We start from the raw sequence: 16,340 nt of genomic DNA on the forward strand, positions 1-16,340 counted from the left end.
TTGGATGCTTCTCCTATGTCCAAGAGAAAAGTAACAACAGCAACAACGAAAACAAAAACAAACTTGAAATGAAGCTAGAATTACAGGAAATCTGACATCAAAAATACAATGTACTACACATACAAATATAAAATTTGTATAGAAAATTTGCACATAAATGAAGTTTTCCTTTCTTTTTTGGTTCTTGTTTAAATGGCTTTCATAGTTGCATAGTTTGGTTAAACCGAAAGATAATTTATCTTAATTATATTTACCTTATTAAGATTCCCATTTCACCGAGATGAATATGTTTGCCATTTCTAATCAGTTTTCTTCATTCCATTTCCATTTTGATATATGTATGTGAGGTAAACGCTTTCGCTCTCACTCTTATTCTGGCTTTTGGCATTCTTATATTGCCGACTTGGCAGAAAACATTAACTCGGCCAAAACGAACTTCATTATTGGGTCTTGGGCTAATAAATCTTTTTTTTGGAGTTGCCCACCTTTTTGACTCCGCCTTTAAGCTTTCAATGATTAATAATGAGACAGAGAGAGAGAGAGACAGAGCGTGTGCTCACCTACTCAGAAAAGGGCACTTAAACACTCATACGCCATGTTGACTTGGCCAAAAGTTTCCTGTTAACCATTTATGGCGTGTCGACAGAGTAAGCGAAAATAAAATCGTAGCATAAATTAGCCAAATAAAACAACTTTAATGTTTGTTAGGCAAATATTTATTCCTCCGCCGTAGGCTAAAACAAAACGAAACAAAAAAACAACAACAACAACAAACTTTCGCCTTTCTTTTCATACCAATTCCAGAGACCCGGTTCATGATTTCTGGTTCATGGTCGTTGTGCCTAAAGCTGACCCGTTGTAAAAATGATACACGAAGAAAACAAAAGGGACAAATAATGAAATGTCTTTATGTGTGCGATTATCTGAACATAACACGAGCCTGAATGTGCAATTAACTTGCGGTTTCCGTTTCCATGTGGGCGTAACTTCCTCTCTTTGGGGCCAGAAATTATGACATAAAATGTTATGTAGCAGCCCAGAGATTTACGACCAAATCCATATGGAAGAGGCTGTTACTTTCCCTTTTTTTTCACCCGCTCTTGCTCTCATATTTCGCTACAGGCAAGAAAAAGAAAAAAAACACAAAGCCCAAAGTGAAGGAAAAACGAAAGCAAATAAACATGTAATAACTTTCTTCATACAACATAAGATTCGCTAGGTTATAGAGCGACAAACCATTCCCATTTCAATATGTACAAACTGTTTGGCAACATAATGAGATCGGAATTCGATCCAGGTAATTGATTCCTTCCCGCCAAATTAAACTTACTTTAATTACTCAGGGGACAAAAATCCGAGCAAAGAGAAGGTAAAAGAATACAACTTCAAACCTCAAAATTGTTGGCTGTTTTTACTTTTTTATTCATGTATATGTTAAAATTTGAAATCTCGCAGCTAGTACATATGTACATACCTACAAACGTATGTATCTGACATGAATACAATTATGTTTTGAATGCGAATTCCAATCTTCTTACCCATTTCCAATTTCCTCCCCTACCGCTCTAACTTTCAAATTTTTATAAATTCTAACACTCTCAATGTGTGTTTCATTTTCATGACTATTTTTCGGGAGAAAAATGGAACAAAAAAATCGCTCTCCCTGTCCCCTAGATGTATAATACGCTTAGAAACAAGCCAACAGTCTGACAGAATCATTTCCATAGGCTTCCTGTACCGCTTGCCAGCTGTCCCTCTCTATCACATACTCTCTCACTCTCTCTCTCTCTCTCTCTCTCTATCGCTATAAAACATTCTACTCATTCCATTCACCATCATCTTTCACTCTGCCAAACCGTGAATCTCCTTCTGTTGCTGTTGAGAGGCTTATGTGCATACCAAAAACATAGTCAAGCGAGAGAGAGAAAAAAAAACAAATTGAAAATAGAGCAAAAAATGCCTTTTCGAAATTGGTTGAAGTGGATGGTAACGGGGGGATCAAAAAAAAAAGTCATGTGAGACGCTTATTGAATTGAATTTGTTGACTAGCATAGCATTTTGTAAAAACGGCACGCCCATTTCACACGACCATGCCCCGCACCACTAGCCCCACCGCCAGCACCGCCAGCACCACCAGCAGCAGAAGCACCCGCATCCGTTTCGCAGTGCCCCCTGCTCCCTACCCCCTACTCCTTTAGTCCTGCTTATGTGACAGCTGCTGCCACACACATGTCAACGCTGCAATGCTGTGTGCGCCTGTAGTTATGCAACATTTTCGTGCCTAGAAGGACGTTGCGTGTACCCAAAATCAATCATACGCCAAAATCGTCAAAAAAATAAAAGCTCATACTTACACACACACACACACACACACTCACTTGTATACACATAAAAACAATGCCCGCGAAGTAATGCGATATTTTTTTATTGATTTTTATTGTGGTAGATGAGAGTAGAATGGGAGGCTTTTTGTGTTTTTAGTCCGCTTCACCATGGATATATGATAAGCACTTGATGTTTTGCAATATGCGTATCCACTTTAGTTTCACAATCAGAACTCAAACTGAGAGCCAACAAACATAAAATGAATAGTTTTGCAAAGGTATGCAAATAGTTTTGCAACATTCAACTCAGTGGAAGGACATTATCAATAAACTTCAACTTACCAGATTTCGATCTCCTTAAAAGGTATTAAACCTGAAGATTAATCCAAATAAAAAAAAGAGATTATTTAATAGGCCGATGATGAGCAATTTATTTATATAGTTTTTTAAAAAACCTCTTTTATCATCAGCAATCTTTGCCTAGAGAATCTCCTGAATTGCAATGACCATATCTATATCTATATACTTATATATCTGAAAAGCTAAAACTGAATGAAAAAGAAATGAATGACTTTTTAATATATCCGTTTCTCATCCTTATCTAAATTTAATACATTTTTTGGTCCTTAGTTCAGTAAAATTTTTGATTAACTTCTGATGTATGTGTGAGTTTTCGTCCTTCTCAAATTTATACTTTAACATTTTTTCAGCCATTTGTATCAAACACTCTGAGTCCAACCTTGTTGTGTGGTGTAGCCCTTTGATAATCACCTCAGCTCTCATATACATAACCAATTTCATTCCTCCTCTTTCCATTTATTATTCCACCAGCAAAGCAAAGTCATTTCCATCATTTTCTTATTTGTCTAGCAATTCTTTCGTTTTTGCTCGTTGCCCCTTTTGGCTTTTTTTAGCTTTTGTCTGTGAGCCACTCGCTGGCTTTTTTTTCATGTGTGTGGGTGTGTTGTGTGCATGTGTGTGTGAGAGAGTGTGTGTGTATGAGTATGCTTTCTGGTTTCACATTTGTTACTGATATTTTATGACACTGTAAACATTTTACAATGCGAGTTTCTACAATTTCTGCAATGTTGGCTTGTATCCTTTCAATATGCTCAGCAGAGCGTGTCCTTGCGAGTCCTTGTGCATACACACACCACACAAACACACACACATATACTATCTATGCGGGTAAAGGCAAACATTTCTTTCATTTCGGTGTTGTTCCTTTTTTGGGTCAATTAAAATGGTCTAACCCCCTCTCAACACCGCAGTTACCTCTCTTCTTCTCTCTCTCTCTCTCAATTATCTCTCTTTTTCTTTACCCAAATGCAAAGGACATAATTACTTAAGCACCAACTAATTGAAAGTTTCCTAGTGATTTTGTTCTGCGGTGTTGATTAAGTGAAGGCTGCTTTTTTCTTTTATCTATCACGAATGGACAGCCCATCAACCCATCAAGAGTTATTTGTCAAAAAAAACTGACAAGATGGCATCGGTTGGAAGGGATCATTAATTACGCATAGGGTTAGGATGTTTCCATTTGGTAGCTCATGTTAGCCTGTCACTCTGAATTGGCCAGCTGATGGTGAATCTGCTTCAATCTCTTCCAATATATGGGCCAAACAGAGTGGCCAAACAGTTTTTCTAGTTAGAATGGTTAGAGACTGGGTATGTAGGGGAGATGGAAAAAACATGAAAAGCATTTGTTGAATTGTGTGTAAAAAGTTTTCGAGATAGTGTAAAAGCAACTTAAGTGCTATTGTGTGGAGCATTGAAAGTAAATGCATAAAAATCGATATTAAAAAGATTGTAAAAGATTGCCTTAAAGGCAATAGATTTATTTACTTAAGCTAACAAATGGACTTAAATGTCTCAACTCAATCCTTTGGTATTTCTAAAGTATTTGTTAGTATTAGTTCAGATTGGTTAAGATATGTTGCTAAAAGCACACCAAGTATTATGCAAAAGAAAAATCTTTTTTCAACCTAAATATATTGCCAAGTCCTTTGTTTATTTAACATAAGTAAGCAATCTTTAAATTTATACTTACTTAATCATACTTAATTCTTCATATCGTATATATGTACATAAGTTATATAAAGCGAAATAGAAAACAAAAGTGTGTAAAAAATGTGAACGGGAGCTGTTGTTGATGTCAATTTAGTGCATAGCAAATAAAAACCACAATTTGTAAATGAAAGTGACGTTATTGCATTTGTTGGACCCATTGGTCCTGGCTGATTTTTCATTCCTATTAAGAAAGAATTGTGTTTAAACTCTTGAGTGCTTCTTCATGCCGTTTACTTTAATTGGGAGCCAAGTCAGGACCCTAAGGGGGATGATTTATCAATTCGATTGAAAGTTCTTCTGTATCTCGTGATGTATGTATAAGCAATCGCATTGTTATGATGGAGAATGATTCGTCTTCGGCAATTGGTTTTGTGAATTTCTCCAAAGTCTTTCGGCAAACAAATGGTTGTTGTCATTCAGAATTATCAGTTTTACATTGCTTGAGCGGATTAGTGGCTACATGATCCATTCTCCTGAAGAAGCAAGCGACTTTGCGCTCGAAAAACTTTTGTTGGATTTGGCTCATCTGGAAAAACGCACACTCTTAATTGCTGTTTAGTTTTTGGCTTATACTCATATATCCCCTATACATACATATCCATTAAACGTTCTTTGAACCACCTTAGTCAAACGTTTAAATCAATAAACGTGGTACACGTCTGTACTTTTCAATTGTCGCACAAGAACTGATTTTATTGAGCTTTCTTATTGCTAGCTTATTCTAGATGGTTACATATATGTGTGTGGATCTTATAAATGTAGATAACTTTGGTTTATATGACTAGGTGATGCCTACATAACTCACTTCTTTTCTTGAACGACCGTTTAAACATGCGGTATCCAAAGAAAGTCAACATTTTTACCATTAAATGTTTATGCAAAGTGTTATATAATGAAGTGGAACACAAGTGCAAGGATTTCTCTATGATTCCTCTTACGATGTTGCACTATCAGCTCAGACACACCATCCTTGTTTTGTGGTACAAAAACAAATTTTAAAAGACTGAACTACGATCCCGATTAAATTTTGCAAACTAGACCATAAACTTCCCTTTTTTGATAGAGCTTTCACGCCATTCCTCTTGGGATAATCCATAAACAGAAACCAATTGTACATAAAAACGATGTGTGTACATACATATCTGGTAACAAACAATAAAGTCTATTATGGCATTGCCAGAATTAACGTGTTGAGATTAGTATTGCCAATTCTTAAAATACATATGTAAATATCAGCCCTCGCATATCAGTCAACTTAACATATTAAGAGTATAAAAACTATTTAACTTTAATCGTAGTTAACTCAACCATTACGAGCTATAAATTTTCTTACCAACTTATAAAAAGTAAAAGGATACCAATATATACATATATATACGAGTTATGTTATGCCGACTTTACGATTCGAGCATTAAAAATAAATGCGCCAAAAATTACTATAAAATCAGCGGAAAAAGTATGGTAAAACGATGCGAAAAGGCATTCAGAATTGCGCTGTATAAAATGTCTGTATACGAACATATATTATACATACATACATATGTACATATATGTATGTATAAAAATTCAATGTGAAGCGTATGAAAAATATTTAACGATTGATTGAATTCGAGGCCGAATCAGAAAAAAAAAATGGCAAATAAAAATAATGTTGCAAAATTTCGCAAATTTCATGGTCTTGTTTTATATCTCCTTTTTTTTTTGCTTTTTAGGTTTTTCCACAGAAAAGAGGAAACTGTCCGCAACAAATACAACAACAACACCAGGAGTGACAACAGCAATTTGAAGCAACAACAACAACAAAAACAATTGCAACAACATGATCACCATATTATCAACGTAATGAAAACAAAATACACAAAATTGCTACAACAAGCAAAACAACTACAACAGCAGCAGTAGCAACAACAACAACAACAATAACAACAACAGCAAGCGAAACAACAACAAAAACAACAACAAGGCAAAAAATGAAGTCTGTCATTCTATATCCTTATGGACCGTTAACCGGTGGCACACGCTGCTGTCGCATGTTGCATGCCAAAAATTTGGCCATAACAAGTGCAATTTACACAATTGTAAGTAGAACAGATGGCTAAAGGGGACAGAGCAGAGCGGTAGGGGTAGGAATGTAAGGGAGGCATACAAAATATAATTATGGCACATAGTGTATAATTTTATTCTCGTTACTGCATCAAAAGTAATTTTCCTATTATGTTTGCCTGTTAATTGTTGGCATAATTATGCGGTATACAAGTGTCATTTGGGTTCACAACCATTTTTGCTCCTAACGGAGAGCCAAGAATGTCTCATTATTGTTATGAAGCAAATAACAAGTAAGGATAGTTAACTACAGTACATTTGAGGAGTGGGGGGAGGGAAAACTGTTGTCGAGATTGTCCACACGTTTTTTGGGTTGTTTCAACAGTTTTGAATCCCATATCAGCTTGTGGAGGTTTTTTCTTTTTGTCGCATAACTGATATCAACACTTTTAACCAGTTTTTAAATATTCTATATTTTGAGAAATTAAAAAAAATTAAATCTCGATCAAAATTTTAAAAATTTTTTAACTAAAGTCTTTAAAAAAGTTAAAAAAATGTACTAACTTTATTTTCGCGAAAATTTTCAAACCATATTTCCAAAGAAATTAAGATGTTTATATAATATAAATGTAATTAATTCTGACAATTAGAATATCATTAAAAAACAAATTATTATTTTTTTTAAGATTTTATACTTAAATCTGTATCCATGACTTTTAAATCTTGACTCTTGAAGTCACCCTTCTAGAGAAGGATATATGTATGTATTCCTTGCCAAAATGGCGAGACAAAACGGCCATAACTTCATCTTCTACTTCTACCAGTTATTGTGGCTTTCCCTTCTCTTTTACCGTGTTATTCTTCGCCATCTTTATTCTGTGCTCTATATAAATTACAATTACATGATGCTCGTTATGGCTTTTAATTTATGTTAATGGCCAAATCGTGCTCGGGTTTTTTTATACACCATAATATCCATTTCCAGTGCCAAACATAGTGCATTGTTGCCAAAGACAATAAACAACAAAAGCAGCAACAACAGCAACTGAACTACAACAATGCACTATTTAGCTTCATACAATGGCATTTCGCATTTGCAATGCCAAGCTCAAGAATCTCAAGAAAAGCTTAAGTTTTTGGTAACGCTAGCAATTAGTGCCTTATTTTAACTACAATTCCTATAGTTAAGAGCCAGCTCAGTCAAGTTAATGTTACGTGTTTAGCATAAGCCTGACAGGACCCACAGAGTGATGCAGAATGGAGGGCTGTGTAGAAAGCAGGTCCGCCCCCCCATTGTGCGGTACGTTAAGAGAGGGTGACTAAGGCGCAGTCAGAGCACATAATGGATGTGGCTTAAAAGCACGCCATTTTGTATTTATTTATCTTTAGTGTTGTTCGCTCTTCGATACTCTAGACAAAATAAGGTATACATTATTTCAACCACACGTTCGTAAGCAGTTAATAAGCCTATCCAAGCATATATATGTACATTTCTACTTTTGATCGGCGAAACAACATTATGGCTTAAAGTCTACAACTAGCCGCAAGTCTATTACTGCAGGCAAACATTTTTTGGTTTTGAGAAAAACAAACTTAATCGAAAAATTCCAATTTGTGTATGAATTTATAAAAATTAATATAAAAAATGTATGTTTACGAATCAGATACCGTATAAAATAACTTAATTGACTTGGTTGCCGGCTACGGTGCGTATACGTAATTTAACTTTTATGCAGTCCTTCGTTTTGATTATTTTGCTACTCAACGCTACATACATACTTAGTTCAATGGGAATTCGCAGTTCAGAACATTGTTTCATGCACACCAATACCAAGACACCAACACACACACTTAATTACATATATTTCCCAACACGAAAGCATTTTACGGATTAATTAACTCAACCTGCTTCAACATTCTTCTTTACCCCACATATTTGCCTCAACCCCAAAAACAAAACTCAAAAAAAAATACACAGCAACAAAATGAAGAGGCATAACAACAACAACAACGAGGGCAACAAATTGAGTTCAGTAAAAGTAAAAACGTGTTTTGGCCAAAAAATAAAATACAACGAACAGAAAAAAATAGGGAAATGAAGTGGGAAGAGATTGGGAGATGGGTGATTCCCCTTTGACAACCCATATTATATATGCGGGTGCTAATACCAATGTTCTTTTACTTCTTCTTAATATTCTCCTTATTCCAGAATATATCACTCTTAATTGTCTTGATCTACTCGTGGCGCATCAATGTCAACATGCATAAATCCGCCGACCTACAGGATGTCTACTATGGTAAGTTCCAAAGCTCCAACATTTTGAGCAATTAAGCATTCTAAGCAAGACACCCAAGGCGATAATAAACCCGAAAAAGAACACTTTCCCACACACACACACACACACACACACACACACACACACCTAATAAACCAAGCCATTTTAATAAATAAATTAAATGTAAAATGAGAAAAACGCAGAGCAATATATAGAGAGAGAGAGACAGAGGAGAGAAAGTGTATGTGCGGAGGGTTAACCCCAACACACTGAGGCATAATAAACAAGTGATTGCCTCTGTGTATGTGGATAGGACAACGCTGCAGAAACAGAATGGGGAAAGGGAAAAGGATTTAGAGTCACCTAAAAATTTAAGCAAATTAAAGCAGTCGTTTAAAGTATTCATAAATCTAAATACTAATATTTTTATGAAATGAAGTGCAAGAGCATCTTTTTGTTTATTTGACTAAAAAAATTTTTTCAAGTTGCGGCTAAAACGTTTTAGAAACTCAATAAAATCTTAAGAAACACTTTCTACACTGAAACTTTCATCCGATAAGAAATGAAATCTACCAGAGAATATCGTAGTTGTTCAAGATCTGTATCGCTCCGATCTATGTATCTATCTATGCTGAGCTCCTCCTTACTAGTTGGTTAGTTTTTGGATAGATAAAAAACTTAATATTAACTCTATCATATCTTCTCGATAGTACTTATAAGCTCAACATCTCGACTTAAACGTTGTAGAAAATATTTTAGCTCAACTAAATCATTAAACATCTGTGCCAAATTTGTTTTCGAATGTGATTGGACAATTTTTGTCCCCAGCAACAAACAGAATTATAGATTTCAGTTTAATTGGCGTACTTCAAATTTTTCATTGTCATTCTTTGAAAAATTTCAAAAAGATTGCATAAAAGATTTTTATCAATTTAGCTGGAAATACAGGTTTAATTTATCATGAAATGTTGTGTTATTTTAGCCTACTTTGCCTTATTTTAATCCATTTATAGACAAAACCAACTCAAACACAAAGAAACAATAAAAACAAGTAGAAGAAATAATAATAAATTTTAAACTGCTTTTGTGTACATAAATATGTACATATTTTGATTTCAGTAAATCTGTTTGGCATTTATTTAGTAGCTTACACAAGTCTTTTGATTGATAAACTCTTCAATTTGTATTGTATTTGGTTTAATATATATACTTTTTTTCTCTCTCTCTCTTTCTCCCTCTCTTTCTTTCTTTCTTTTTGCATATTTACAGGTGTACAAATTGCATATTTTGCCATAATTGGCACACAAATGTCCATGATATTGCTGAGCATTGTGTTGATATTTGGCATATGCCGGGTAAGTCTTTCCCTCTTGATGTTTGATTAAAGGCTTTTGGCATTTTACAATATGTGTTCGTCTTACATTTAGTATATAGCAACCTCCACACATACACAATTGTGGATACATTGTGCATAGTCGCATTTTGTTGGAGCTTAAATCAAATAACTTTCAAGTCAAATAATACACAAATTATGCGTATTTTGTAAAGGAAATGTTTACCAGGGAGCCAAGCGCAAACAAAGGCCATTCAAATGTAAATTACGCAATTTGTCCACAAAAATGAAGGAAGGGCCTATAACACGCCCAATAGCCAAATTGAGGGCAGTGAAATTGTTGTCAATATTGATGAACGAAATGTATATATACATACATACCTTGATACGCAAACCATTTTGATTATGGATCACAGACCCAAACCGACAACTAATTCCAAAGCAAATTTTTGATGTCACCTATTGAAACGATTCAATTTGGAATGAAATCTTTACATTTAGTTTAACATTTTTCTATTTGTTACACTTTAAATCATCAATCCTTTAGTTCATATGCAGAGATACTTGAGTAAACGTATACCGACATACGAACGAACGTACATACATACACACATATGTACGTGTGTATGTGTGTATGTCTATATAGTCAACTGAACTTAAAGAGTAACAGTTTTACCATGGCAAAATGGCTTGGGGCCACATAAACAAAAAAAAAGGGGCAAAAAAGGAAAAAAGAGAGAAAAATGAAATAAGAGAAATGCCATTGACAGTCCCTTGTAAAATGTAGACAATTTGTCACACAATTGGGATCCAGACCGAAATGGGTCTCCATCATCAAGGATGCCTTTCGTTCGCTCGCACAACTGACTGACTGTCGACGACATATGACAAAGATTACACATGAGTTTTTTCTCTGTTAAATTTGTTTTGTTTTTCTCTTCCTTTTGTGTTTGTGTTTGTGCCTGCGTTTTGTGTGGAATTTTTTAATTTCAACATAGAACCGCGAACTGCCCCAAAATGTAGGCAATACTTTTGGTAAATTAATTGCAATTTCTAAAGAGCAGAAGAGCAAAAGAGTCATGCAGCTGGTGTGCCTTAATAATGCATGGAACATGGGCTCTTAATTTCATCAACAGGCAAAAGGACATTGTATACCAAAAATGTATATCCTTGCTTAAATGCTCCGATAAAAATGCAAAATATGCTATGCACATGAAAGAATATTTGATTAAGTCAAATTACTCCTTCAACGTCCAACTTTAACGAGTTAAAGTGAAATTTAAACTGTTTGTGACTAGTTTAATAGCAGCCATAAGATGAGAAGTCAAACAAAAACTTTTATCCATACTCGCTAGCGCTTGAAAATTGTTTTTTTTTTCCTTTTTTTCCAAGTCGACCAATTTTCTCAGTTATAAAATGAGTATAAAAAATTCCATGTGCCGCACATTCGCGGCTAAAACTGTCAACGACAGTCAAACCAAAATAGAGAAAAGAAAATGTGGGAATAGAGGGAGTGAAAGAGAAAGAGAGATGGAGAGAGAGAGAGAGAGAGGGCAAACATTCACAAAATAATATAAAAGCACGCGCCAAAGCGGCAGAAATCCAATCAGAGGTTTTACCTCCACTGGGAGATAAATTACAGAATACCACCGCACGATTCTCACTCTACATAGTATATAGTTACCAAAACGCAATCAATACCTCTAATTAAATATAAAATCTATATAAATATAAATATGTACAAGCATAGCGTTTATATAAATTTATTTATTAACCTTCTTATTTTTGCTACCAACCATTTTACCCATAGGAAAACCCCGGCCTAATTGTACCCTGGATAATTGGTTATATAACATTTATGGCCTTGGAAGCTGTCGCCATGGTTTACTCAAATGTTTTGCGTGATCATGTAAATAAGGTGAGCTTTATTGTGTGTTACGAGTGTGCATGTGAGTGTGTGGTTGTGTGTGTGCGTTATAGCGATTAATCCCGCCTGGGAATCAAGGCATTTTTAATGCATATTTAAGAGGTAAAACCATTTGTTTAATGGAAAAACCAAAACAGAAAAAACTGAAGCATCTAAACGTAAAGCATTTCGCACAAAAGGATTTCCCCATCGTATAGATATAGATATTGAATATAGTTGAGACACTAAAGGACGCAGCACGGTAAATGATTGTGGGGGGGCATCTGAAGGCATAAATCAATGGGAGCAATGCGGCACAAAGCAAACAAATAAATTACAAAAGGCCTCAACGACTACGTCGACAAGCTAGAAAATAACAACAGTCTCGATATCTGCTACATATGTAAAACGTCATGGGTCCTGTTTCCTTCGCTTTTTTTTTTGCCCCCCCTCACACACATTCGCCTTGTCTTGTTTTATACATATGTGAAAACCAAACAAAAGGTTGTATGATATGTGATGTTATGGTCGGAAGTTGACGACAGTTAAATGCATTGCAGCATGACGTGAACAGTGGACAGGGTAAGGAGTAGGGAAGGATATGACAGTCGGAAAAGGTTACAGATATTGCATTTGAATGCAACAGGCTAAAAAGGGGAAATGATTAAAAAGTATATATCATTTCAAATGAAAAAAAAGAAACCAAATGAATTGTTAGGAAACGGTAAAACTTTAACGATAAATGTGATATTTTATATATAATTTTAGAAATTACAAATGTACATTGATCATTTGACATTATATAGAATTTTATATATTAACTTTTGATTAGAGTTAATGGTATTAAAAGTTAGACTATGACTAAGAGTCCGAAACAAGAGAGTGTTTAGCATTGTTTGAGCAGTTTTTAGACTCTCTTCGATTATTGAACTATATAGGTCGTTAGTGGCATATTTAGCAATCTAGGCGATTTCCTAGTCATAGTATGAAAGCTCTTGCACCACTCGTTTTATGACTCCCTTCTACATCCATAATCTAATCACAACCAAAGTGCCTTCTATAATGCCCAATGAAGCGTACAAAACTCGAGGGTGAAAAGCAAAGCACAAAAAAAAAACAACAACAACACACACACACACACACACACACACAGGAACAAATGGAAAAAAGAAACAAGAAAGAATGAGAAAGAAAACACAAGAGGCCACTACACACGCACTTAAAACAAGCGACAAAGTCAAAGCGGCACAAAGCTTTCGACATAAACAGAGCAGAGGAGAACCAAAACCAAACAAAACAGAAAAGAACAGAATAGAATAGGCAGTCAGGATATAGTATCTGTGTACACACACACACACACACACACACACACACACACACAGATAGACTGACTGAGATACTGTCAGAGACATGGCCCGTTTACATTTTCACATATGCAATGAGTTGGGCATTTTTCTGCACCATTTTCCTCTTTCTCTTGTTTGTCTATGTCTATGACATTTGTTTTTCTTTCTGGTTGTTTTTGCGGATTTTTCTATTACCGAACGTGTTCTGTTTTTATTTTGCCTTGCTCTTCTCTTTCCTTTTACTTTTTTTCCTTTTATGTGTCAACCAAACAGAAAAAATCCAAAAACAAAAAAACAAAAAAAACACACCCAAAACAGAAGAAAAAACTTTACAAAATTGTCACCTCATGCATAATTTATTGCAATTGTAAAGGTAAAAATTCATGTTTTTGTTGCTTGAAAAAGTTTTTTTGCGCCTTTTGAGGGGGGAAAATTTCTAAACACAGGCGAGGAGCAACTTGTAAAATGAACCTTATTGCAGCTATTTAAGAGGGAAAGTTTCAAGTAATAAAAGTTAAATATATACATATATATATGACTTCAATGTAAAAATTAATAGTATTGAAACTAACCATATTAAATAAATTATATTTATTTAATATTATATCATATTAAATAAATACAATGATTACTCAAAATTATAAACCATAACCTTCATCATACTCAACTATTCCATGTGATTTAAAAATAGAATATAGTAGACAATCGACTAAAATGAATAAAAGTTAAAACTAGACTAGACTAAGTTCAGGCTCATTTCAGTCAATTCCGGCCCTGTTTTTCGTTTATGGTTTAACTTTTCATTTGCATGCCAAAGCAAACACAAAAAAGGGAGAAGATGGAAAAGTTCCTTTATTAGAAGAATATCGAGTCGACTTTATGTTACCTCTTGTTCTCCATTAACTGCTATTATTTGTGAATCGATTCCTTGCTAAAATACACATATTAAAAAAAAAAAAAAAAAAAAAAAAAATTAACTGCTATCAACTTTACAATAAAAAGAATTGGATTACTTAGAGTTTTCTTATTTTACTGAGGAAATCATTTTCGAGCTAAGCTGAAATTAGTTCAAGTCGAATTTTATTTTAGTCTTCGCTTAATTACACTTCAAACTGAGATCATTATCCACCTTAGGACATAGACCCTGCTGAATTATTGCTTTAGGGTATAAAAATTGTTTTCAAATTCAAGGGAAGCAAGGGCATCTCACCCACTTTAATTTTTGGAAAATTGGTGTGAGTGAAATTTACCCAAAAGTTTTCACGCTTTTCTTGTTTTTTGTATTTTGTTTTTAGTTTGCATTTTGTGTTTTTGGCAGCTGCTCATAATTGCAAATTAAATATGGCATAATTTTTTAATTAAATATTAACTTTTAAATCTATTCCGTATACGTTCTCTCTCTTTCCTCCCCTCCACTCCCTCTTTCCCTTTGCAGCAATTCGATGCCTTGTGCAAGGCAGAGGTGGCATTTTTCATAGCACGAGCTTTTATAAATGTAAGTACAGAATTCTTGAATAATAAATTTTATTGGGTTACTACCCAACTGACATGAGATTGTTGGCAACCACAAGAGGAGCGAAACTATTGTATCAATCAGTTGTGATGCCTTGAGTTAATTTTTTTTAATTACAATTTAATGGAGTTCAAACAAACAACGGAAACCACTAGAATTTTTGTGTCAAAAAAGGCATGAATAAACAAAAAGTTAAAAAAAAAAAATTTGAAATTTAGTAAATTCGCTAACAAGTCAATAGCAACTTTTCAGTATGTGGGTGGCAGAGGAGAGTCCAAAAGTTTACACGGCTTTTACATCTGCGACATCTGCTAACTCGATTGAAGCACTTTTTATTGTCCGAAAGCATTGAACAAATCGAAATTCGATCGATAAATATAATAAATAATTTAATTACAAGCCAAATCCATTAGCTTCTACCTACATACATACGTATGTATAAGAGCAGAAATAAAAGGCAAACGTACAAATGCGAGCCCGAGTAGATAAATACATACATATGAAGTAGACTATAGACTAATTGGAATTTATGATGTGACTCTAACGGTCTCTACCTCTATATCTAAAAACAGGTACTTGCCATGTGGGGTGTCCTGCGATTTTATAATCTGGTGAGATCTGGCATCACTTGGCGGGGACCGGAGGTAAGTGAGAAGTTCAAGTTTATAATCCTTTTAAATTAAGATGAAAACGAAATGGTCGGCATGGACTGATTGCTAACGTTAAGATTTAGTGACTTATGACTTATGTAAGTGGAATTTATACAACTCTTCAACATTAACATATTGCTTTTGTCTGTTGTTCCATTGTTATGCATTCCATGCTTCTGCATATATGTATATAGGCCAAGACGGCCATATTTGCACCCATGTACAAGAGTGTCAGCACGTCCCGGTCGCATTCCAAACGCCGTTCCAGGCACCGCTACAATGCCGATATGGAGAACAGCGGCTGCTGTGCCATTTTCGACTTTGACTTTGACTACGACGACGATGACGACGACGATGATGATGATGACGATGAGGCAGCATATGGCGATGGCAATGAGACCGAGGATGATGTGGTTGGCTATGACTATGATGACTATTATGATTACTATGACGATGAGGAAATGGCGGAACAGCAGCAGCTGGAACTTGAACAGCAGGAGCAGAGTGATGATGCCGATTGTAGTATGCTCGGCTCTGGCATACCATCCAAGACACGTTCGCGTCCACGGCCACGGGTCAAGGGCCAGCGGCGAGATGGCGGGGGCAGGCGTACCAATAATAACATACGCAGTGTCCTGATCAATAAGCGGCATAATAAATACAAAATCGCTCGTCCCCAAACCCAGCTGGAGGTCATAAATGAGTCGGAGCGCAGTGCTGGCAGCGGTAGCGATGAAAATGACTCACTGTTGGTTGCTTATGACAGTAGTTCGTCGCTGGCGTCGGTTTGACATTGGCCGCCATGCAAACTTGGAACTGGAACTGCAGCCAATGGGAATGCAAGTAGGCAAAGTGAAACACCCACTGGGACAGTCAGCA

The 16,340-nt window shown here is 35.3% G+C and overlaps 1 protein-coding gene across 1 annotated transcript; it reads left to right on the plus strand.

The window, feature by feature from the left end:
* Positions 1-6,326: 6,326 nt before the first annotated feature.
* On the plus strand, positions 6,327-16,255 carry LOC6645452. The gene is made up of 7 exons (XM_002068125.4): positions 6,327-6,472; positions 8,647-8,734; positions 9,983-10,068; positions 11,857-11,964; positions 14,734-14,793; positions 15,384-15,455; positions 15,656-16,255. Exons 1-7 carry the CDS (start codon positions 6,365-6,367, stop codon positions 16,250-16,252), a joined length of 1,119 nt encoding a protein of 372 aa, XP_002068161.2. The 5' UTR covers positions 6,327-6,364; the 3' UTR covers positions 16,253-16,255.
* The last annotated feature ends 85 nt before the right edge of the window (positions 16,256-16,340 follow it).

The sequence above is a fragment of the Drosophila willistoni genome (genome assembly GCF_018902025.1).
Source record: "Drosophila willistoni isolate 14030-0811.24 chromosome XR unlocalized genomic scaffold, UCI_dwil_1.1 Seg143, whole genome shotgun sequence".
NCBI lineage: Eukaryota > Metazoa > Arthropoda > Insecta > Diptera > Drosophilidae > Drosophila > Drosophila willistoni.

Excerpts from the sequence above, each read along its gene's own strand:
- LOC6645452 (XM_002068125.4), top strand. The coding sequence starts at position 6,365 with ATGAAGTCTGTCATTCTATATCCTTATGGACCGTTAACCGGTGGCACA. Across the intron at positions 11,965-14,733 it reads TGCGTGATCATGTAAATAAG|CAATTCGATGCCTTGTGCAA; the intron begins GTGAGCTTTATT and ends TTCCCTTTGCAG. Across the intron at positions 14,794-15,383 it reads TAGCACGAGCTTTTATAAAT|GTACTTGCCATGTGGGGTGT; the intron begins GTAAGTACAGAA and ends ATCTAAAAACAG.